Source organism: Hyperoodon ampullatus, assembly GCF_949752795.1.
Source record: "Hyperoodon ampullatus genome assembly, chromosome: 14".
Classification (NCBI taxonomy): Eukaryota; Metazoa; Chordata; class Mammalia; order Artiodactyla; family Ziphiidae; genus Hyperoodon; species Hyperoodon ampullatus.
This window is the reverse complement of record NC_136927.1, coordinates 88395488-88417644: the sequence shown is the minus strand read 5'-3', so window position 1 is coordinate 88417644 and position 22157 is coordinate 88395488. Positions and strand designations below refer to the sequence as shown.

The window sequence follows — 22157 nt, the reverse complement described above, 5'->3', positions numbered from 1 at the left end:
CGGGAAACAAAGCAGGGCAGGGGATCAGGGAGGGTGGCTCAGCTGGCACAGGGACCAGAAGCCAGTGCTGCAGGGTCATTGGTCTGCTACCCCTGGAGAGGGTGTGTGCGCAGTTGGGGAGTGGGCTGGGGCCCTCAGTGCCCACCTTGGCCATCTTCCAGCTGTGTCCTGGGGAGAAGGATGCAAGGGCACCCACCTGGGCCCCAGAGCGTGGCCTTGGGTCTGGGTGGGGCTGTGGGGGAAGGTGTTTCTAGGTGCTGGGCCAGCACAGCCTGTGAGCCGGCAGCCACGCTGGTGTCATAATTGGCCCCCAAGGGGTGTCCCTGGCCTCCTCCCCTGGGGCACTCCGCCTCTCCTGGAGCCATCCCCAGCTAAGCGCCAGGTACGAGGTGCATGAGAGGCGCATGATTCTCTCGCTCTCTGGGATTGTGTGTCTGGAGGCAGGGAGCCCCCCGGAGCTGGTGAAGGTCTCAGGACAGGGCTAGATTCTTCCATGCTGATAGGGTTTTCTGGGTCATCCAGGGAGACTTTGGCTGAGCAGCCCCTCCCCTAAACCGGAACACCCCCCGCCCATCCACCCCATCACCTGCTTTCCCTTGTGGCCAAAAACACAGGCGGGCGGGCTCCCCTTCCTCAGGCCAGAGAGCGGGCCTGTCTGGGGCAGGGTCAAGAGCAGCCCGTTTCAAGTCCTGAGTTGGGCTCAATGGACCTCATGGGCCTGTCCGCTTGCTCTGCAGAGATGACCGATCCCTTCTGTGTTGGAGGAGGCCGCCGGCTCCCGGGGTCCAGCAAGAGTGGGCCTGGGAGGGATGGCGGCCGGAATGAGGTCCGACTTCCCATGCTTCACGACCCACCGAAGCTGGGTAAGAGGAGCCAGGGCAAGGTCAACTCCAGGTGGTCACGGGCAGCCAGTGCTGGGTGTGGGCCTCCCTGGATGTCCAGCTCCTGGGCGCCCAGCCTCGGCTCCTGAGAGGCTTCCCGGGGTGGGGGCAGCCTGGGGCCCTGGGTGGACCACGGCCTCCTGCCCCTCGTGCCTCAGTGCAGGGGAAATGAGGCTCCTTCCAAGCGGGACCAGCCCCCTGGGTGGCAGACAAGGCTGCAGGGAATGCAGCCTCTGAGCCTTGGTGTGTTGTGTGCTGCAGGGCTGCCGGTAGTCCGGGGTGGGCCGACAGTGCCCAGCCAGGCCCCGCTCTGCTTTGACCCGGGAAGTCCAGCCAGCGACAGAACGGAAGGGAAGAAAAAGGGGCGTCCGAAAGCCGAGAACCAAGCACTCCGAGACATTCCTGTGAGCTCCCCAAGGGTCGGGTGGGGCTCTTGCAGGGTCTGCCGGGGAGCCCACCGCCTTGGCAGGCTGGCCCGCTGCGCATCCAGTGCCGAGCCTCAGCCCGGATCCACTGGCTGCTCCGTGTGCGAGGGCTTCGAGAGGCGGCCTGGGGCCCAGCGGGTCCTGTGCGGGGCTCCCGCCGGCCTGGGGACAGTGCTGAGTCGGGGGCTGGCCAGCAGAGGCCTGGGTGGCTGCAGGGTCAGCAGCCTGGCCTTTCCCATGCCCAGCTCTCCCTGATGAACCAGTGGAAAGACGAGTTCAAGGCGCACTCGAGGGTGAAGTGTCCAAACGCTGGGTGTTGGCTGGAGTTCCCCAGCATTTACGGGCTCAAGTACCACTACCAGCGGTGCCAAGGGGTAAGGGGCTGCGGCCTGGGGAAGGGGAGGCCTGGGGCCCACCCTGCCCTGGCTGTTGGCTTGGGGGTGTCCACGCCTGCCCTCTCCACCCAGGGTGCCATCTCAGAAAGGCTGACCTTTCCCTGCCCCTTCTGTGAGGCTGCATTCACCTCTAAGACCCAGCTGGAGAAGCACCGGATTTGGAACCACATGGACCGACCCCTGCCTGCCCCCAAGCCTGGGCCAGTCAGCCGGCCAGTCACCGTCAGTCGGCCTGTTGGGGTCAGCAAGCCCATTGGAGTAAGCAAACCTGTCACTATCAGCAAGCCCATCGGCATCAGCAAGCCAGTGACGGTCAGCCGGCCTGTGCCGGTCACCAAGCCAGTGACAGTCAGCAGGCCTGTGCCGGTCGCCAAACCAGTGACGGTCACCAAACCAGTGACGGCCAGCAGGCCCGTGCCAGTCACCAAGGCTGTGCCGGTCACTAGGCCTGTGCCAGTCAACAAGCCTATACCAGTCACCAGGTCTGTGCCAATTGCCAAGCCAGTAACAGTCAACAAACCGGTGCCGGTCACCAAACCAGTGACCATCAACAAGCCGGTGTCTGTGACAAAGCTTGTGACAGTTACGAAACCCGTGCCAGTTGCGAAGCCGGTGACGGTCAGCAGGCCCATTGTGGTCAGTAAGCCGGTGACGGTCAGCAGGCCCATTGCCATCAGCAGACACACGCCGCCCTGCAAGATGGTGCTGCTGGCCAAGTCTGAGAACAAGGCTCCTCGGGCCGCGGGTAGGAGCAGCGGTAAGAAAAGGTATGGGGACTCCTGCTGGGCTGGGGTTGGGTGTCCCCGGCTGCGGCTCAGGGGTAACAGGGCCCAGAGCGGGCCCTCCCGCCCCTTACCTCCCTGCTCTCTGCAGGGCTGCAGACGGCCTGGATGCCTGCCCCCTCCCGCCCAAGCAGGCGAGGCCGGAGAACGGGGAGTACGGCCCGTCCACCACAGACCAGAGCTCAGCCTTCCAGCTGAGCACAGACCCCAGCAGCAGCCCCCTTTCTCTGGGCGGCAGACCCTTGGGGGGAAAGGAGGCGCCGAGGGCCGCGGGCCCCGTGTCCCCGCCTGAGGAGGGTGCAGAGCGCACAAAGCACAGTAAGACGAGAGCAGGGGGCAGCGGCCGGGCGGGGGCAGCGGCCAGCCGGCCCGAGCCTCCCAATGGTTATTTGACCAGAGCCCTGTTCTCTGTTTTCTCTCCCCCGAGTCAGGAAGGAAACAGAAGACACCCAAGAAGTTTACGGGTGAACAGCCCTCCATCTCAGGGACTTTCGGACTCAAAGGTGAGGCCTGGACCAGCCGGGCACCTGCGGGGCCAAGCACACGCGGTGGCCGCGCCCTCAGCCTGCACGTGCCCCTCCCTCGTGTGCACGTAGGCCTGGCCAAGGCGGAGGACAAAGCCCGCATCCACCGCGCCAAGAAGCAGGAGGGGCCGGTCCCCGAGGAGGTGCGGAAGAGGGGACCAGCCCCCACCAGCGCTGTCAGCAAGGAGGTGCCGGCCCCCGGGGCCCACCCAGCCCCAGGTGGGAGCTGCCGGGTGGCGGGGCACAGGCCGGGTCTTGAGGGTGGGGCGGGGGCCGGGGGCCGAGCGCCGAGCGTGGACCCTGGGTTCTGTGCTTGGCGTCCAGGGCATCTGGGAGCTCCTGCCTGCCCCTGAGGCCCTGGCCCTGCTCCACAGGTGGCCCTGAGGGGCAGTGGCAACGAGCCATCCACGAGCGGGGGGAGGCCGTCTGCCCCACCTGCAACGTGGTCACCCGAAAGACCCTCGTGGGGCTCAAGAAGCACATGGAAGTGTGTCAGAAGGTAAGGCTGCCCCAGTGTCTGGGAGGGGAGGCGCCCCAGGGCCAGGTTCTCACAAGCGTGCCCATCTGCAGCTGCAGGATGCACTTAAGTGCCAGCACTGCCGGAAGCAGTTCAAGTCCAAGGCGGGCCTCAACTACCATACCATGGCTGAGCATAGCGCCAAGGTACGCCCCTGTGCCCAGCTGCCGTCGGGCCCTGCCCACTGGCCGCTGGTCTCCCCCCTGCGCCTGCCCAGCTCTGACTGCTGGCCTCTCACTAGCAGAGCTTAGGGACGTCCGTGGCCACAGCCCCTGGGCAGGGGCGGGGCCCTGTGGTGGCGGGGGCACTGAAGCTGGCCTGCCCCGCAGCCCTGTGACGCCGAGGCCTCAGAGGCGAGCGAGCGCGAGGAGCGGGAGCGGCTGCGGAAGGTGCTGAAGCAGGTGGGGCGGCTGCGCTGCCCCCAGGAGGTCAGTGGGCCGCGTGGGTGCGGGCGCCAGGCGGGATGGGGCCCGCCACTCTCCGGCCACTCACCTGCCCCCGGAACCCCAGGGCTGCGGGGCCGCCTTCTCTAGCCTCATGGGCTACCAGTACCACCAGCGACGCTGCGGGAAGCCGCCCTGCGAGGTGGAGACCCCTTCCTTCCCCTGCACCCACTGCGGCAAGACCTACCGCTCCAAGGCCGGCCACGACTACCACGTGCGCTCGGAGCACGCGGCCCCGGTGAGCGGCCCACAGCCCAGCCTCCTGTCCCTCGGGCACCAGGCAGGCGCGCCTGTGTGCTGCTTGCCACGTGTGCTCCGCCTTCCCTCCCAGGGGCCCACGTGCATCATGGGTCGGGGGGAGTGAGCCTGGGATGGGCTTCCGTGTCCCCCGTGCGCTTGCTCGCACATTCTCTCTGTGGCATGTGCCGCGTGGCTCCCGTGGCTCATCCGGCCTCCCCCTCCCCGCCCCCGCAGCCCCCCGAGGAGCCTGCGGACAAGGCCCCCGAGGCTGAGGACCTGTTGGGCGTCGAGCGGACCCCCAGCGGCCGCATCCGCCGCACGTCGGCCCAGGTCGCTGTGTTCCACCTGCAGGAGATTGCGGAGGACGAGCTGGCCCGAGACTGGACCAAGCGGCGGATGAAGGACGACCTGGTGCCCGAGACCGCGCGGGTGAGCCCAGCCTCCCCGTCGCTGAGCCTGAGGCCCCCGTGACCTGGGAGGGCGTGGTTGGGGCTTTCTCAGCTCAGCAGGGAGCATCTGGGTCACCTCCAGCCCAAGCCCCGAGCTTACCCTTGGCACCTGCCCGCGTCTGCAGCTCAACTACACGCGGCCCGGCCTTCCTGTGCTGAGCCCCCAGCTGCTGGAGGAGTGGAAGAATGAGGTCAAGGAGAAGGGCCACGTCAACTGCCCCAATGATGTGAGCCAGGGAGGCTGGGCAGGCATGGGAACGCTGGGACTCAGGACGGAGGGCCCAGGGGTGGCCTTGGGGGGAGCCCTCCACGTGGCCCCTGCAGGGTCCTCAGACGGAGCCCCACAGGCAGAGGGGCCTTGCTTGACCTCAGCCCTAGCGGCCCAGCCTGCCCACACCCCTGGGCAGGGGTGACTCCTGGGATCAAGTCCCCCCACTTGCCCCAGATGGGCCCCGGTCCCCCGGGCTGGGCAAGGGGTGCACACTGGTGGGGGGCCCCTGCCGGAGGGCCCGCCCCCACGGTCGCCTCCCGCCCCCAGTGCTGCGAAGCCATCTACTCCAGCGTGTCCGGCCTCAAGGCCCATCTGGCCAGCTGCAGCAAGGTCAGTGTCCAGGCCCTCCCGGCGTCCAGGCGTGCGTGCTTGGTGCTCCCAGCTGCCCCCCAGGGGTCCGCACACACCGGGTGTGCGCCCCTGCCCCTGTGGGGCGGGGCCAGCGCAGCCCCGGACACTCACCGCCTCCGGCCCCAGCTGTCAGTCACTCAGTCTCGGGTGGTTCTGCCTACGGGGGTTCCTCGTCTGTGCCGGGACAGCCCGACCTGGGCTTGGGGTAAGGGCCCTCGGCAAAGGGCTGCGACCCTTCCCAGGAGCAGCTGCCTCTTCTCACCCTCTCCTTGCTTCCCGCCTCCCCTGCCGTGGGGGCACCTTGGTGATCCTGCCACAGGGTGGCTTCGTGGGTCCCCAGAGCACACCTGTCAGGCACCCATCCAGATAAGCCACACAGGTTGGGGTGGTCCTGGCTGCATCTGGGTACTTCTGGTCCTCCAAGGGCCAGTGGTGGGGGCCAACCTCCAGGGACTGAACTGCACTGTGCCTTCCAGGGGGACCACCTGGTGGGGAAGTACTGCTGTCTGCTGTGTCCCAAGGAGTTCAGCTCCGAGAGTGGCGTCAAGTACCACATCCTCAAGGCCCACGCGGAGGTGCGTCAGGGACAGGGGCCTGGTGGGCGAGCCCTGCTGGGCCTGTGGCTGGATGCGCTGGCCCCGTGGAGGGGGCTGGGCAGGGCAGGGGCGTCAGGGTGACGGTTCTTTATTTGAGCGAGTGGGCGACGTTGAGGAATCTGCTGGTTTCTCTTCAGAGCAGCTTCCGGCTTCCCTAGAGAAGCTTGGGTGTCCCCAGGCCCCGGGTCCCCTGCCACCGCGCCCTCCAGGGTCCTGGGCCCCAGGGTTTCCATCGCTGCTTCTCTCTCCCAGAACTGGTTCCGCACTTCGGCAGACCCGCCTCCCAGACACAAGGGTCCAGACTCCCTGGTGCCCAGAAAGGAGGAGAGTCCGGCTGGCGGGAAGAAGCGAGGCCGCAAGCCCAAGGAGCGACCCCCTGAGGGTCCAGCCCTTGGGACGCCCCCCGACCGGGACGACTGGCCCCCCGGAGGCAGAGACAAGGGGGCCCGGGGCTCTGCTGGCCGGAAGGTGGGAGCCGGCAAGGCGCCGGAGAAGTGAGTTTGGAGCCTGGCAGGTGGGTGGGGCCCGGCCCCCTCTGTCCAGGGTGGGGCTCCAGAGCCTCCTGCCCTCCAGGTCTCCACCCCCCACCCCTGCCTGTTCATCTGTCCAGCGGGGGCGGCCAGCCCTCTCCCCTCCCCGAGGGTGGCCCTGCCCCACGCGGGTTGCCGCAGGGCACCTTGGGCTGGGGCTCCCGGGAGGGCCAGGGCAGCTGCAGAAGTGCAATAGTCTGGAGGGACCTTCACGGGCCGGCAAGCGGAAGGGCTCCAGCCTGGGCTTCGGTGCTGGCGCGGCATGGAGCAGGCAGATGGCCTTCCGGTCCTCGGCGTGTGAGCTCCGTGCCCCATCTGCTTTCTCGGGCCCAAGGCTCGGGGGTCCCTGGTGGCCCGTGGTTCTGGGCTGATGAGGGTACCTGAGCAGCCTCACCTCGTGACCCGACACTGGAACCCCGGCACCCCCCAGCTACCTCCCGGGACAGACCCCAAGTCTGACAGCTGCCGCGCTGACCTGCCCGCCCCACCGCACCCCACTCCACCCCCACCCCGCCGTCTTTTGGTTCCTGCACTTCTGCTCTCTACCTCTCCAGGCCCGCCCTCCCCTGCGGTGCAGCCCCGCTGGCCCGTGTGCCCATCGTGGTGGCAGAGGCAGCCCTGCTCCACCGTCCCCAGGAGTGCTCCCCACTTGGGGCCAGGCAGAGGCTCTGCTTCTGCCACTGCAGGGCTGTGGGGCAGGGGCCACATGAAGTGAGCTCTGGCCTCAGCCTCCAGCTTCGCTAATGCCACTGGCCCGAGTCGGGTAGCCTGATGGGTTTAGGGATGGGCCAGTCTGGGTTCCGGGGTCACCTGGGGCCCACGGGCATGAGGGGCGGGGACCTGGGGCCTGGCTCGAGTAGTGACCACTGTGGGAAGCAGCCTCTGTCGCTGGCCTGGGTTGGCCCATGGCCAAGCTCCCATGGGAGCCTCCTTCCCCCTTTTTTAGCTGCTCCTTCGTTTCTGGTTGTGTGGCCTTTTGATGTGAGAGCCAAAGGCCCGGGGGGAGCTTGGCCAAGGTCACAGTAGGTTGGTGGCGGCTCCAAGTCTCTGTCTTGGCTCCCTTTGGTGCCCTGAGGGCAGCGAGGTCTGTAGGTTGGGTCAGGTGGAGTCCAGGGCACCCTGAGGAGGCAGCCACATGGTTTCTGACCTCCTGCCTGGGCCCCACCTTCCAACCGTGGCATCACTGGGACAGGGAGGATGCTCAGAGCTGCTGGATTTGGATGGAGGCTGTTTTCCACTGGGGGGTGGGGGTGGGCTGAGGGCTCGGCCTTGCCGACCCTGGATGATGTGAATTTTGATATTTGCCCGTGTGCGTGTGTCTCCTGGGTGTAGTGGATGCCAGTCTTGTTGCTGTGACAAGTAACAAACCTTTTTTTTAATTCTGTTTTTTATACGAAAACTCACAACAATCTGACATTTTGGTGCTAAGGGTTTCCTGGTGCCGACGGTGGATCTGGGGGCTGGGCTGGGGTCCCTCTCCTGCTCAGGGAGGCGGTGCTGACTGGGCACCCCTCTGCCCCCCAGCTCCTGTCCTCCTCCAGTCCCTGGAGAGGAGGGGCTCCAATCTGGGCTCAGCTCTCCTCACCCCGCACTAGGGAGACAGTTTCCAGGAGGGCTTTGGGGCCGAGGCGCCGTGCTGCCCGTCTCCAGCTTCTTCCTTCAGCCAAAATGCTCTGACCCCGGGCAGTCCTGGCCTGATATGCTAGGGAGGGGGTGTGGAGACATGGACTCCCCCCACTCACACGCACCTGATCTGATCAGGGGGTCAAGGCCTGGGCAGGTGCAGGTAATCCAGCATCAAAGGCTGAGGCAAGCAGCATGACTTCGGGGCAGGAGGGCTTTCTTTCCTGTGTTCCTGGGTGTTCCTGGGTACAGCTGGTGGAGGTAGAGGTGGGTCGGGCAGCCACTGCAGGGGCAGCTGCCGGGGGGAGGGTGGAGAGCAGGCACTGATGGGAGCCCCACGCGCACTTTGTCCTTGTCACCAATGGTTGGAGGAGGTTGGACCTCAACACCTCTGCTGGGGATAGCTGCCTGCCCCGGCCTCTCAGGTACTTGGCCCTTGGGGAGCGGGGGCTGGTTTTGGCTGGGGGATGCGTTTCATTGTCACCCCTGAAAGTCCACGTGTGGTCCCTGGCGTGGGAACCCCACCAGATATGTGGGAAGAGGTGGGGTCCTGGGTAACTTGATGTTGAGCACTTTAACCCCCTTCTTTGTCTTTAAGGTGGGCGTGGGGACTGCTGCCAAAAGTGGCGCTGGGTTGGACCCTCTCTCTCCCCTCTTCCCTCCCGGCTTCCATGCTCTGGCTGGTGGGTGGCAGCAGCAAGCCGGTCCTCAGAGCCCTCCTCCTACAGGGGCAGAGCCCTGGGTGGCTCAGCGAGATCTGCCCACTTCCCACTCTGGTGGGAGTGCAGCCAGGTAGCCTTGACTGACACCTTCCGTGAGAGGGACTGAGCGGCAGACACCCCCCTCCATGCGGTGGGTGTGGACCCTGCCTGAGACCCCAAACGCAGGGCACAGTGTCAGGTCCCTTTCTGAAGATCTACCTCTGGCCCAGCCCACCCCCCTTGCCCTGAGGACAGGAAAGGGTCGACTCAAGGGGCCGACACATCACACGAGAATAGGATGCACTTCTTTGCTCATGCAAGGGCAGATGAGTGTCCCCTGGTGTGACTGGCGGCCCTCCCAGTCGTAGGCCCCTCCGGTCCCTCGGGTTTGGAAGGGAAAGAATGGGTGCACCCTGACCCATAGAAGGGAGGGCTGTCCCGGTGTGTCCCCGTGGGTGGGCCCCAGGCAGCTGTCCTGGAGGCCTGGGGTTTTGGGGGCAGCCAGCACCTCCTGCCTGGCAGCCACACATCCTGTACTTGGGGTTTCTCGGTTTGGGTGTTTTAATGCCAGTTCTCCGTAATAAGTGCATTTCGAAAGAGAGGTTCCGGCTATCAACTTGTAACCATATATATACGTATATATTCTATCTACAAAGTGTTTATTTGCAAGATGTTTTGACGGTGAGCTCGGGCCCTGCCCGCCTTGTGACCATCTGTCCCCGGTCCTCGTCCCCGCCCCCCGGCCCCAAGTGGCACGGGGGCGGGCCATCAACTGTATGTATTAAAAATGACTGTATCAAATAAATGTTTATTGATTTTTTTCCAGGGGTTTTGTGCAGCTGAGTTTGTGTTAAAGAGCGCGTGCGGGCCTTCCCCGCACTCGCGCCGCGCGGCCTCGTGGGGCTTCTGGTTTGCAGGGCGTGCGCGTCCTGGTGGGACTTGTAGTCCGCGGGGCGCGCGCAGCCTGATGGGAATTGTAGTCCTCGGGGCTCGCTGGCGGGCGCCTGGTGCCGGGCCCCGAACCACAGCTTCCGATAGCCTGTGCGGCCGGCCCCCGAGCCCCGCCCGGCCCCCGAGCCCCGCCCAGCCCGCGGAGAGGCCCCCGAGCTCATGGCTGCGCTCCCGGCCTCAGCTGAAGCCCCCCGCCCGGTGCCGCCGCCCCTAGCGGCTGGAGACGGGCCAGACCGGCTGGAGGGGAAGAGCGAGGACCGGTAGGCGCGGCGCGCCCCTCGCATCTCGTGGTGGGGGCGGCTGCGGGAGCCGAGCCTGGACCAGCGGAGGGTCCCCGGGGCCTGGCGGTGGCGGGCCCTCGCGGACGGCCGCGGGAAGGGGCCCGTGGGCAGGGCCCGCGTGGGGCCTCGGTCTGTCTCGAGCAGACGGGGTGGCGGGCCAGCGAGCACCCGGGCTGGACTGTGCGCCCGCCGGATGCTCCCAGGTGGTCAGTGCGTTCCGGGAGCCGCACGGACTCGGCCTGCCCCACTCGAGGCCAGAGGTCGTGATGCTGGGCGGCGCGGTGCTCAGTGCCTTCCGACTGCCGGCCAGGCGCCGGGGGAGGGGACCCTGGAGGCTCTGGGGGCTTTGCAGGAGGGGAGGTGGTGGGGGCCGCTGTCACCTGGTTGGGGGGGCGGCTTCCGCTGTCAGCCTAGGGCCAGGCCCCAGAGGGTGACGGCCAAGCGGCGCTCGGGCGAGGGCTGGCTCTTCACTTCTGGATCTGAACCGTCCCTGGGCCAGGGCCAGCGCTGGCTCCAGGCTGGGGCCAAAGGAAACTTTTCCAGCCAGGTGTCTGTTCCTGGGAAGTGCCGTGGCCTGGACTGCTTGGGACTGTCGGGGTGCTGCCAGCAGCGCCTCTGGGCAGGAGGGGAGAGGGGTCAAAGGGGTGAGGTGCCGGCAGGAAGAGGCTCCCTGGGCCTGGAGGAGCATCTTGTGTTCCTCTAGGCTCACCCCCTCCTGGGGAGCAGTGACTCCGAGCCTGGCTCAGGGTGATAGGGTGGAAGAGGGAGGACCTGAGTCTGTGACGCTTGTTAGTTCCAGAGAATCTGATGTAGCCTGAGACCAGATAAGCTCTTGAGAAGAACACTCCCTGCAGACGCAGAACGGTGGCAGCAGCCGTCTGGCTCTGCCCCGTGCACAGACCGCGTAGTGGGCATGGGTGCCCCTCACGGGGCTGGGGCAGCAGTGGTCTTCCTCTCCTCGGAGCGTGGTCCTCAGGGGACAGGAGGGGAGCCAGGGCGCCTGGGGTGGCCCTGGAGCTGCCTCTGGACGTCACGGGGAAATCGCTCCCGTAACCCCTGCCTTCTCTGCGATGTTCCTCAAGCACGTGCCCTCCCCCTCCCCCGCAGTCCCTGCACGGCCCGAGGGAGCCAGAGCTGGCTCTGGTCAGTGTCCGGGTGTCTGTGCAGATGCCTCGAAACCGAGGCTCTCCCCGACCACGGCTCCGGCTTCGCCTTCCGCATCACCATGGCTGCACAGCGTGGTCTGGTCGGTCTACCTTGCCGTGGCTTCCTGTGTGCCTGTCCCTCCGGAAGGTCAGTCCGGTGAGGACGGGGACCTCGGCCTACCTTTGCACTGGACATGCTGGTGGACAAGTGAGCACCTCGCAGTGGTGACAGGGTACCCCTCGGGCTGTCCCTTGGTGAGGTCCAGGTGGGCACGGGTCTGGGGGCTGCCGCTGGGCGACTGGAAGGAAGCCCGCTGGACTCGCCTAGAGCAGCGGGGAAGGAGGGGGTCCCACAGGGGGATTTCCAATGGGTGGGGTGGGGTGGGGCCAGTGCAAGTTCCTGGAGCCTGTTGCACCCCTTTAGGGCTGCAGCCCCCCCAGCCCCCCAGTTCTCTCCCTGCTCTGAGAAAGCTGCCCTGATTTCCCTGTCCCTGAGCCAGTCTGGGACGGCCCCGCCTCCCCAGGCCAGGCCCCAGCGGGCCAGCTCCTCCCTCCTGCTTCTGGCTTCATTTGACTCACTCCCCGCCCCGCCCCCCCGGAGATTTTCCTAAAGCAGGACAGGGCATCAGGGCTCCTCAGACCCCGGTGGGCAGGGCCGCAGCAGGAGGAGCAGCTACCGCGGGGCAGGCCTGTCACCCTGAGGCAGCGCCCGGGAGGGGCCCCCTTCAGTGTGCGGACCCCAAGTGAAACTCTTTCTCCCCTGAGCCCCCGCCAGCCGTCTCCACGTTGATGCTGTGGGAAGCCGACTAGAAAAGCTGGCGTGTGGGCTGGATTCATCACAGGGAGGGGCCAGGGACCTGGGACGGGAGTGAGTACTGCAGCCGCCCCCCCGAGGGCCTGCTCCGCCTCCTGCTGCCAGGCTGGGGCGTGGCTGTGTCCCCAGCTGAGCGCTGAGCACGGGTGGCCTTGGGGGACGTGCTGGAGCCTTCGTGTGTGTGTTGGGGGGGTGGCGGGCAGTTATTCTCGGAGGAGGCCTCAGCCGGGTAGAGTTTCAGGTTGTTTATGCCTCTCGGAGGCACCTGGGGGCAGGGGTGCTCAGCTCAGCTCCGCTGCGCTGACAGCTTGGAGGCCAAGAGACACCTCTGATTTCCCTGTCCCGCTGGGGGGGTGCGGGGGTGGGCCCTGCCGTCCCCGGCAGACCAGGGGTCTGCAGCTTTCTCCAGGCTGTTGTAGAGGAGGGGGGCACAGTGGTCCTCAGCCAGCCCTGGGTGGGCAGTGTGCCAGCCTGAGCACAGGAGGGGCAGTTCACGCCCGATGCTGGCCTGAGGTTGGCCTGGCTGTTCTGGGCAGCTCAGTGCTATTAATATCAGGCCAGCACACAGCCCCCAGCCGGGTGATCCTCTTATGCCCATAGCCTCGGCCTCTGAGGCTGGCGCCGAGTGCTGTTGCTTCGGCACGGGCTCCTACGGCCTCTCACCTGTTGGCCCCCCGCCTCCCAGGGGACAGCCTCTGCCAGCCAGGGCCTGGACCCCACTTCAGCCTCTCACCTGCTGTGCTGCCCACCCGTGGAGGAGCAGTCCAGGGGGCTCCTGAGCTGTCCTGGGGGTCTGCCAGGGCTCTAAGAGGCAGTGTGGTGGTGCCCTGCACACACCTGGGATCACCCTGCTGTCCCGGTTTCCCCTGTGTCCTGGCCATGAGCAGCGCCCCAGCTTACCCTGGCATCAGGGTCTCAGGGTGCTGGACCCTTGGAGCAGAAGGCAGGTGAGTGGCAGGCCTGCTGTCTTCCAGTGACGATGCCCATCTTTGCTGCGTCTCGGCCACCGCCAGCCCCGTGTGCCGTATCTAGTGGACACATCAGGGCAGAGACAGGCCAGGCAGGTGCTCGTGGGGACCAGCTGCCGGCTTTGCTTGGGGCTCTCAGTTACCAGCTGACCTGTGTCCATGTGGCTCATAACCCTTCGGTTGAAATTGCCTTTTGTCCCTGTGGCTGGCAGCACCCTGTCCATCTGTGAGCAGGGAGGTGAAGTCTTGCCCATGTCACAGTTTGTCCCATTGTGAAAATGGAGTGAGGCTTGCTCTGAGGGCGCAGTGAGCTTTGTCCCTGGCTTTGAGAGAGAGCCGGGCTTTTGGAGGAGGCAGTGGAGCTGGACGTGGTTGCAGAACTGGCCTGATGCCGTTCAGGCCTATTGCAAGCCCTTGGCCGGGCGGATTTCTGGCAAGGTCATCCCTGGCTAACCTTCGGCTCTTCCCTGAAGAGGTGTCTGTCCCAGGCTGTCGGCGCCACAGGCCTTGGAAGTCGTCCGTGGTAGTGGTCGTCGTCACCTCAGTAGGACAAGGGTCAGTCACAGAGAGGGGTGAGGGCTCCTGCCGAGAGGCCAGGGCACCAGCCTGGGGTGAGTTCAGCAGGGGCACGGGAGCAGCGCCAGCCCAGGCCTCCCATCCCACGTCAGCCCCGCGAGGCCGTCTGGCCGTCCGTGAGCGTGCTGGGCACAAGGGCGGGTTAGCTGGGGCACTGAGGCCCCAGCTCCTTTGCAAACCAGGTTTTCTGTGTTGGCTTTTCCTCCCCGGGTAGGAGGCACAGACTGGACTCTTTCCTCTGGGGCTGTGCGGAGCTCCCCTCCCCGGCTATAGGCTGTCGGTCATCTCCAGGGTCTGTGGGTCGCTTGCGGGGGAGGGCAGCTGTTTGTGAGCCCCGGGGGCCCCGTGCTTGCTGTTGGGGGATGAGTGCGTCCAGGGGAACGGCCAGCGCTGCCCTCCGGCCGGGGCTCGAAGACACCACTGCTTGTGCTCCGTCCATCTCCTGCTTGGCTGAGTGAGACATCAAGTGAGCTGTCACTGCCCCGTCATCTGGGTGTCCCACTGTGTTGTTGGCTCCACGGACGAGTGATTGCTACTTCCAGAGGCAACACAGGCAGCCAGTGGTTCCCAGGGCTCTCTCCCCACGCCGTCCAATGACAGAGGAGCGAGGCGGCCCAGTGCTCTCTGTCCCCTGGACGGTGCTGCACGCCTCCTGTCACATCCAATGGCCGGCTTTCCTGCTGCGTAACTTGTGCTGACACGGCCCTCTGTGCCCTCGAGAGCTGCTGGTGTGGCTCATCACGTGTTAGGCCTGAGCTAATCCCTTCCACTGCTCCCCCCCGCCCCACACGCGTGTGCACACAGGCGCCGTCCTCCTGGCTCTTGGCAACACTGGGTGTGCTGGGAGCACCGCACAGCTGGAGACGCCAGTGTTCCTGTCAGGGGATGCTCGGGCCACCCCGAGCAGGCCAGTTTCACAGCACCCTGCGCCCTGGCCGTTACAGCAGGCTGTAGCCGTGACAGCGAGCTTCGAGGACAGACAGAGGCTTGGTTTAGTTTTGGATAAAGCAGGGGCGTGTGCTCATAAAACACGAAAACCTGGCGGAAGTCCTTGCTCCTGCCCTTGGTGGCCGTCTCTGTGCATGCGTCTCACAGGCTCACGCTGGCTTTTACGGCTCGGGGAGCTTTGCCTCGAGGATGCCTTCCGTGTGTGGCTCCTCCCCAGGTTCCCGCCTGTGTCCCAAGCAGCATCCATCACTGGGGCTCCAGCCGTGGGTGGACACATGTCCTGCCAGGGTTGTCCGGTGCACCCCAGGTTCCCGGTACTTTCTTCCCGCCTAGACGATCAGCTTGCCTTCGGAGTCTCTGGGGCAGGTCTGCAAGCTGACGCTGTGAGCGGTCTCTCTCTCAGGCAGTGGTGGAAGTGCCTCCTCCCTAAGCTGGTCCTGCCCCCGGGGCCACCTTCACACCGGGTCTGCGTCCCAGCCTCTCAGCACAGACTGAGCCGGCATCGGGCAGATGCTACCTCTCGTCGGGCCCTCAGCTGAGCCGAGCCTCCCGAGCTGTTCCTGAAGGCTTTGAGGCCTTGAGGCCTTGGGCCAGTCATCACTCCCATGCCCTTTAGGGGTATAAACCTACAGAGAAGTCAGCACAGCCCCGCTCGAGTGGCGTGGCACGGCGAGAGCAGGCACACATGGCGTCTGCATCTCCCAGGCGGGTTCCCGCCTTGTGCACAGCCTCTGGGGGCCTCCGCCCTTCGGCAGGGCGCCCCGGGTCTCCCTCCCGGTCCGTCCACACGACCGCCGGCCCATCCCTTTTGTCAGCAGCCTCTGTCTCTGGAGCCCCTCTCCCTGCATGCCCTGCAGGGTGGCACAAAACTAGAGGGCCGCCCAGAGTGTGTGGGGGCAGAGGACACAGTCCTCGACAGGGTCTTGGCTTCCTCGGCGGGCCCACCTCTCATCGCCTGCGGGAAGGGGGCCTCGTGGCCCTGCTGAGGCCCGATCCACGTGGGAGGAAGAGCTGGGCCCGTACAGCGCTCCCCTTGTGTCCTCCTTTGCCACCTGCTGTCCCTCTGGATTTGTGGACAGTGGCAGTCCGAGGCCCCCGGGCCCAGCGGACAGGCTGGAGCCAGGTTTGCTGTGTCCCGCCACGAGCCCGCTCACCTTGGCCGTGCCCACGTGCCTGCGTGGAGGCACCACGTGGACCAGTCACGCCAGGCCCAGCGTGGGGTGGCAGGGGGGCTGGTGGCCCTGGGCCAAGGCAAGCGTGCCCCCACCCCCCCCAGCAGCAGCAGCAGCAACGCGGAGTCCTTGGACAGGCTTCTCCCACCTGTGGGGGCCGGGCGCTCGCCCCGGAAGCGCACCACCAGCCAGTGCAAGTCCGAGCCGCCCCTGCTGCGCACCAGCAAGCGCACCATCTACACGGCAGGGCGGCCACCCTGGTACAACGAGCACGGCACCCAGTCCAAGGAGGCCTTCGCCATTGGTGAGCATGGCTGTGGTGCGTGGGTGGGCCGAGGCCGCCGCCCGCCCAGACCCCTGAGTGGGCGGGTCAGGCAGAACCCACCGCCATGCCCCAGCCGGTGTTTCCGTGACCCGCGCTGCTCGGGCCCCTCGGTCCAGGTCAGCCCGGGGTGGAGGCAGCGTCGGGTGATGGGCACCACTGGGACACATCTGTGAGGCTGACCTGGGCCGCTCCGCTCAGGGTCTCTCTGCCCCTCCCCACAGGCCTGGGAGGCGGCAGTGCTTCTGGAAAGACCACTGTGGCCAGAATGATCATCGAGGCCCTGGATGTGCCCTGGGTGGTCTTGCTGTCCATGGATTCCTTCTACAAGGTAAGGGTGTCCTGCACGAGCAGCTGCCTCCATGAGGTCCACAGCTCCTGCCCCGGCCTGGGGCCTGAGCCCGCGACTGCTTCTCCTTCCGTTGCTGCTCCTCCCCCTGCAGGTGCTTCTCCCCCCCCAGATGCTCCTCCCCTCGCAGGTGCTCCTCCCCTTGCAGGTGCTCCTCCCCTTGCAGGTGCTCCTCCCCCCGCAGGTGCTCCTCCCCCGTAGGTGCTCCTCCCCTGCCCCTTGCAGGTGCTCCTCCCCCTGTAGGTGCTCCTCCCCCTGCAGGTGCTCCTCCCCCCGCAGGTGCTCCTCCCCCGTAGGTGCTCCTCCCCTGCCCCTTGCAGGTGCTCCTGCCCCTGTAGGTGCTCCTCCCCTCGCAGGTGCTCCTCCCCCTGCAGGTGCTCCTCCCCCGCAGGTGCTCCTCCTCTTGCAGGTGCTCCTCCCCCCGCAGGTGCTCCTCCCCCCGCAGGTGCTCCTCCCCCGCAGGTGCTCCTCCCCCGCAGGTGCTCCTCCCCTTGCAGGTGCTCCTCCCCTTGCAGGTGCTCACCAGGCAGCAGCAGGAGCAGGCTGCCCACAACAACTTCAACTTCGACCACCCAGATGCCTTTGATTTCGACCTCATCATCTCCACCCTCAAGAAGCTGAAGCAGGGCAAGAGTGTCAAGGTGCCCATCTACGACTTCACCACCCACAGCCGGAAGAAGGACTGGGTAGGCCCTGCAGGCTCAGCTGCACGGGGCTGGCGCAGGGGCCTCGGGGCCGCTTCAACACACAGGATTCCTTTGCAGAAAACGCTCTATGGTGCCAACGTCATCATTTTCGAGGGCATCATGGCCTTTGCTGACAAGACACTGCTGGAGGTGAGGACGGGTTGCAGGACGGATGGCCTGGCTCCCTGGTCCTCCCATGGGACTCGCCTTACACCTGCCTCCATCCCCGTCCCGTGCCGTAGCCCCAGGGTTGGGTGAGGAACAGCCTTGTCTCCTGAACCTCACCCCCCCGAGTCAGGGTTTCGGCTGCTGTTCTCTGGGGTCCACGTGGCCGCCGAGGTCAGAGCGACGTTGGTGGCAGTGGGCTCACCTGTGGGTGTGCGTGTGTGTATTCTTGCCTGGGAGGGGGCCAGCCTCCTGCGTCTGCACTGCTTGTGAGGACATCGTCTCCCCTGGGAGGCTCTGGGCAGCTGCCCCAGGTGTGACCCCGCCCTGCCGAGGCCCGAGAGGGCCCAGCCGGCTATGCCCTTGTCCTGGCTCCTTCGCTGGTCCCGAGTGTGAGTGTGCTCATGCCCCAGGAACCCCACTGCTCGCCACGCACGCACACGCTCAACACTCCACGCACAGTGCACACCCCCACACACACGCAGCCACACCACACGCTCCCCCCCGCCCCCGCCCCGTCCAGACCCGAGAGGTGCCGCGCAGGCCTGGTCTGCTCCTGGGCCCACACGCAGACCAGACATCTCTGCCGGAGGCCGTCCCCTGGTGCTCACTCTGATCCTGCTGGTGACAGGGCCTTGGAGCCCCTCGTATCAGGCCCTCTTCAGCGACTCACTCTCCCCGTCCAGCTCCTGGACATGAAAATCTTCGTGGACACGGACTCTGACATCCGCCTCGTGCGGCGGCTGCGCCGTGACATTAGTGAGCGGGGCCGGGACATCGAGGGTGTCATCAAGCAGTACAACAAGTTTGTGAAGCCCGCCTTCGATCAGTACATCCAGCCCACCATGCGCGTGGCGGACATCGTGGTGCCCCGGGGTGAGCCTGCGGCCCGCCTGGCGGGGGGGAGGGCGGGGGCGGGCAGGCTGGACCTCACCCTCCCCCCTGTCCCGACCCAGGGAGCGGGAACACAGTGGCCATCGATCTGATCGTGCAGCACGTGCACAGCCAGCTGGAAGAGGTGAGCCGGTGTCCAGGCTCCCGCGGCCCCGCCAGGCCTGCTCCCCACCGCCACCGCCCACGGCCACCTGCCTGGGCGGCCCCCACGTTTACTGCCCCGTCGTGTGCCGGCCAGAGGCCGCTGGGCTCCCGGAGGGACCATGGGGCGCGGAGTGTCTCCAGCGCCCCCAGCCTGAGCTGGGCCTCGCACGGAAGGGTGTGCCCCTGTCCCTCCAGACCCTTTTGGGCCACCGTTGGGTTTTGGTGCTGCGTCCCACGTCCTGAGCATCCTAGGAGGTCACACACCCCGGGCCGGCCCAGGGCGCCACCCACCCCTCGGGCAGGCTTCACGATGGGGTGCTCGGGGCCTGCGGAACAGAGCCTCAAGCGTCCTGGCTCTGAAGGCCCAGCCCAGAGGTGCCCACGCCAGAGGCCACAGGGAGCTGGCCCCCTCCCGTGGCAGGCAGCCCCCCGGGACTCTCCCGCTACGGGGCTGTGGTGTGTCCGTTCCTGGGTGGGGGTGGCCCAGCTGGCTGAGGCACACGGTGGCGACGGGCCGTGCCGTCCGGTGACTTGGAGGTGAGCAGTGCTGCCGTCACTGATGCCCCACCCCATTCCCTTGTGTCTCCCTGTGTCGCTGCCGCAGCGTGAGCTCAGTGTCAGGTAAGACTTCCCACACCTGTCTGCACAGACGGAGGCATTTCCAGCATCCACAGGGAGCTCGGAGTCTGGGTTGTCACCCAGGCAGGCAGCGAGGTCCCCTCCCACCACGCCCACCCCCTGTGGTGGACCCACCCCCCGCCCAGCACAGAAGGAGTGGCGTGGTGGCCGCCACACCGCTTCTACCTGCCCTTGCCAGTAGTCGAGGGAATTAAGGCCCGGAGAGGTTAAGGTGTTTGCCCAAGTTCACACAGCACCCTGACTCTAGGCTGGCCAGACCTCTCTGGAGGCTCTTACCCGACTTGGGGCTGGTTGTGTGGGGTCGGACCCGAGGGCACAGCTGTCCTGAGCCAGCACCGCTGTGCCCCAGGGCGGTGGCCACAGGCCTGTACCTTCAGCAGCCAGAGGGCCTGGGTCTGCAGCTTCTCTACTTGAGCCGAGGGGCGGGTCTTTACTCCCCCAAGCGGTGCTGAGGCACCCCACCCCCCGCATCCCGGCACCCCAGCCCACCGTGGCCCTGGAGCCGAGGCACAGAGAGCCAGGAGGAGCCCCCAGGAGTCCTGGGCTGCGTGTCCTTCCTGCCCACGAGAGGGATGGGGCGCCTGTCCCCACGCAGTGGTCGGCGGAGCTGGGAAGCACCAGACCGAGCCTCCAGCTCGAGCTGCATTGGAAATGCCTCCAGGCCCGGGTGCCGGCCTCCAGCTTCCTGCCCACGCATGAGTCTTCGCTTGCCTCTCACCCGGCCCGGGGCACCTGCGGGTCTGGCCACGTCACGTCCTCTGGAAGCCTTGTTTCAGAGAAATAAAAGTTTCCAGGAAGCGTGGCTGTGGTGGGTGGGAGGGACGGACCCGCAGGGCCGAATGCAGTGGACTCTCGGGTGCTCGCGGGCCCGGGGGCGCGGGCTGCAGGGTCTCCCTGCCACCAACCCGGCCTCCTGCTCTTCCCTTCCCCAGGCCAGCGGTGGCCACGGAGGCCACCGTGCTCCCCGCTAAGTGGTCTTTTCTTTCTCTTCTTTTCCTCTTTGTAAACCCTGGGGTTTCCTGCCCTGTTCCCTCCCTGACCTACTCTTCGCCTCTTCACCTGGTGGGCAGAGGAAGCTGCGCTGGGATCTGTGAGGACAGAGTGCTCTGGCCGCGGTGCTGCCTGCGCGCTGTGTGCCCGGCGCTCTGCAGGCTCCGCCCCTCCCCTCCCCTCCCGCCCCGCCCCGCCCGTCCCCTCCCCTCCCTCCCCGCCCCGCCCCGGCCCCCCACTCCGCCTCCTCCCCGCCCCGCCCCGCTCCAGGCTGGGGCAGCAGGGCAGTGCGAAGCCAGCTCTGCCCGCCTCTCCTGAGGGGGCTGCACATCACCTGGGGGGAAGCCTTAGGCAGGGCTTGGCCCCAAAGCTCAGCTGTTTCCCCAGGGAGAGGTGTCCTGAGGTTGGGGTCCAGATGCCCAACTTGGGGGCTAAGATTCATCTGCACGTGTGAGGCCTCGCCCTCCCACTGCCAGGTCCTGAACGGGGAGGGGACCTGGAGCGGGAAGGGAGGCTCGCACCGCAGCCCCTGCTTCCTGGCTAACGGTCAGCTGCTCTGCCTTCCACCGTGTCCCTTAACCATTGCCTGGCTGTTACGGCGGAGGGCATCTCGGGATGGGGCCCTCCCTCCAGATCAGCAACTGGGAGGGTGGCCTCCACCCTGCACACCCACCGTGCCCACCACGACTGCTCCCTACAGTCTGCAGCGGGAGGATGGGGCTCTGGGGGAAGATGCCCCTTCTTGAGTTCCCAATCGCTTTGTGTCCCCAGGGCCGCGCTGGCCTCAGCACACCAGTGCCACCCCCTGCCCCGGACGCTGAGTGTCCTCAAGAGCACGCCGCAGGTGCGGGGCATGCACACCATCATCAGGTGAGGCCCATCCCACTCCCCCGGCCAGGCGGGCGGGCGGGGCCGACCTTCGCTAACCCCACCTGGCCCGCGTTGGCAGGGACCGGGAGACCAGCCGCGACGAGTTCATCTTCTACTCTAAGAGGCTGATGCGGCTGCTCATCGAGCACGCGCTCTCCTTCCTGCCCTTCCAGGTGCGGAGCGGGGGGAGGGAGGGGGCCGGGGGAGTAGGGGGAGGGGAGGCTCCTTGCGCTCACGCCCCGCCCCCGCCCTGCGCAGGACTGCGTCGTGCAGACCCCGCAGGGCCAGGACTACTCGGGCAAGTGCTACGCGGGGAAGCAGGTACCAGGGGCCCGACCTGGGCGACAAGGGACTGGGGCGGCCGGAAGGCGGGGGTCTGGCTAGCTCAGCCTCGTCCCCCCAGATCACAGGCGTGTCCATCCTGCGGGCCGGTGAGACCATGGAGCCTGCGCTGCGGGCCGTGTGCAAGGACGTGCGCATCGGCACGATCCTCATCCAGACCAACCAGCTCACCGGGGAGCCCGAGGTGGGGGGCCTGGGGAAGGGGGGTCCGGTGGGGGGAGGGCAGGGGTGAAGTTCTGGGGAGGGGGCGGGGCACGGGGAGCCCAGGTGCAGCCTTCGGTTTGGGCCGCCCTGACCCTGTGGCCGCCTGCAGCTCCACTACCTGCGGCTCCCCAAGGACATCAGTGACGACCACGTGATCCTGATGGACTGCACAGTGTCCACTGGCGCGGCGGCCATGATGGCGGTGCGGGTGCTGCTGGTGAGTGGGCGGGAGGGGGGCGGGCGGGCGGCGGGCGGGGGCTGGGCCCGGCTCACTCCCTCGCCGCGCAGGACCACGACGTGCCCGAGGACAAGATCTTCCTGCTGTCGCTGCTCATGGCGGAGATGGGCGTCCACTCGGTGGCCTATGCCTTCCCGCGCGTGAGAATCATCACCACGGCGGTGGACAAGCGCGTCAACGATCTCTTCCGCATCATCCCCGGCATAGGTGAGGCTGCCCGGCCCTGTCAGTGACAGCTGGGGCGGCAGGTGGGCCTGAGCCCCCACCACAAGGACCTGCTTCTTCCCCCAGGGAACTTCGGCGACCGCTACTTCGGGACCGACGCCGTCCCCGATGGCAGCGATGAGGAGGAAGGGGGCTCTGCGGGGTAGCCGCCCTCCCCGCCCCCAACCCCTCCTGCTTCCCCGGGGCTTACAGGGTAGAGATGTTAACTTATTTTAATGAAAAAACGTGTTACCGGTGTACCTTGTCTAAACATTTTGTAAAATAAAACTTGAAAATGAAGCCGTGACTGGTTAGCTGGGGTGCGGGAGTGGTGTCCTGCCTGGGCCCTGGGCTTGCGGAGTGGCCCCCAGGGCTGCCCCAATCCCCACTGCGGCGAGGCCACTGTGGAGAGGGAGGGACTGAGGAGCCTGGCCTCCGCTGGGTCCTGGTTGGGCCCCCGCCTTCCCCGCAGCAGGACAGGGGCTTCTGGTCTTGTACTTGGCTTTTCTCACCGTCCAGGGTCAGTG

The 22157-nt window shown here is 66.6% G+C and overlaps 2 protein-coding genes across 7 annotated transcripts; both read left to right on the top strand.

The window, feature by feature from the left end:
* Positions 1-739: 739 nt before the first annotated feature.
* On the top strand, positions 740-6372 carry ZNF512B (zinc finger protein 512B; the record flags this gene model as incomplete). Of its 2 annotated transcripts, XM_079719762.1 has the most annotated exons (16): positions 740-863; positions 1143-1285; positions 1552-1680; positions 1774-2468; positions 2575-2801; positions 2915-2986; positions 3080-3226; positions 3382-3506; positions 3578-3670; positions 3854-3952; positions 4035-4205; positions 4442-4636; positions 4782-4883; positions 5195-5257; positions 5755-5853; positions 6127-6372. In XM_079719762.1, the coding sequence occupies 16 exons, from the start codon at positions 740-742 to the stop codon at positions 6370-6372; spliced, it is 2730 nt and encodes a 909-aa protein (XP_079575888.1). The 2 variants fall into 2 exon arrangements, with proteins under 2 accessions (XP_079575888.1, XP_079575887.1); XM_079719761.1 differs by having other exon boundaries at positions 1552-2468.
* A 3466-nt stretch (positions 6373-9838) lies between these two features.
* UCKL1 (uridine-cytidine kinase 1 like 1) lies at positions 9839-21902 on the top strand (the record flags this gene model as incomplete). Of its 5 annotated transcripts, none has more annotated exons than XM_079719452.1 (15): positions 9839-9939; positions 15697-15887; positions 16130-16236; positions 16770-16940; positions 17019-17090; positions 17792-17981; positions 18062-18123; positions 19853-19872; positions 20544-20642; positions 20722-20815; positions 20901-20963; positions 21046-21168; positions 21298-21405; positions 21477-21633; positions 21718-21902. In XM_079719452.1, the coding sequence occupies 15 exons, from the start codon at positions 9839-9841 to the stop codon at positions 21795-21797; spliced, it is 1638 nt and encodes a 545-aa protein (XP_079575578.1). In that variant the 3' UTR covers positions 21798-21902. The 5 variants fall into 5 exon arrangements, with proteins under 5 accessions (XP_079575578.1, XP_079575579.1, XP_079575580.1 ...); XM_079719453.1 differs by lacking the exon at positions 19853-19872 and adding an exon at positions 18748-18764; XM_079719454.1 differs by lacking the exon at positions 9839-9939 and adding an exon at positions 12799-12866 and having other exon boundaries at positions 15700-15887.
* Positions 21903-22157: the final 255 nt, after the last annotated feature.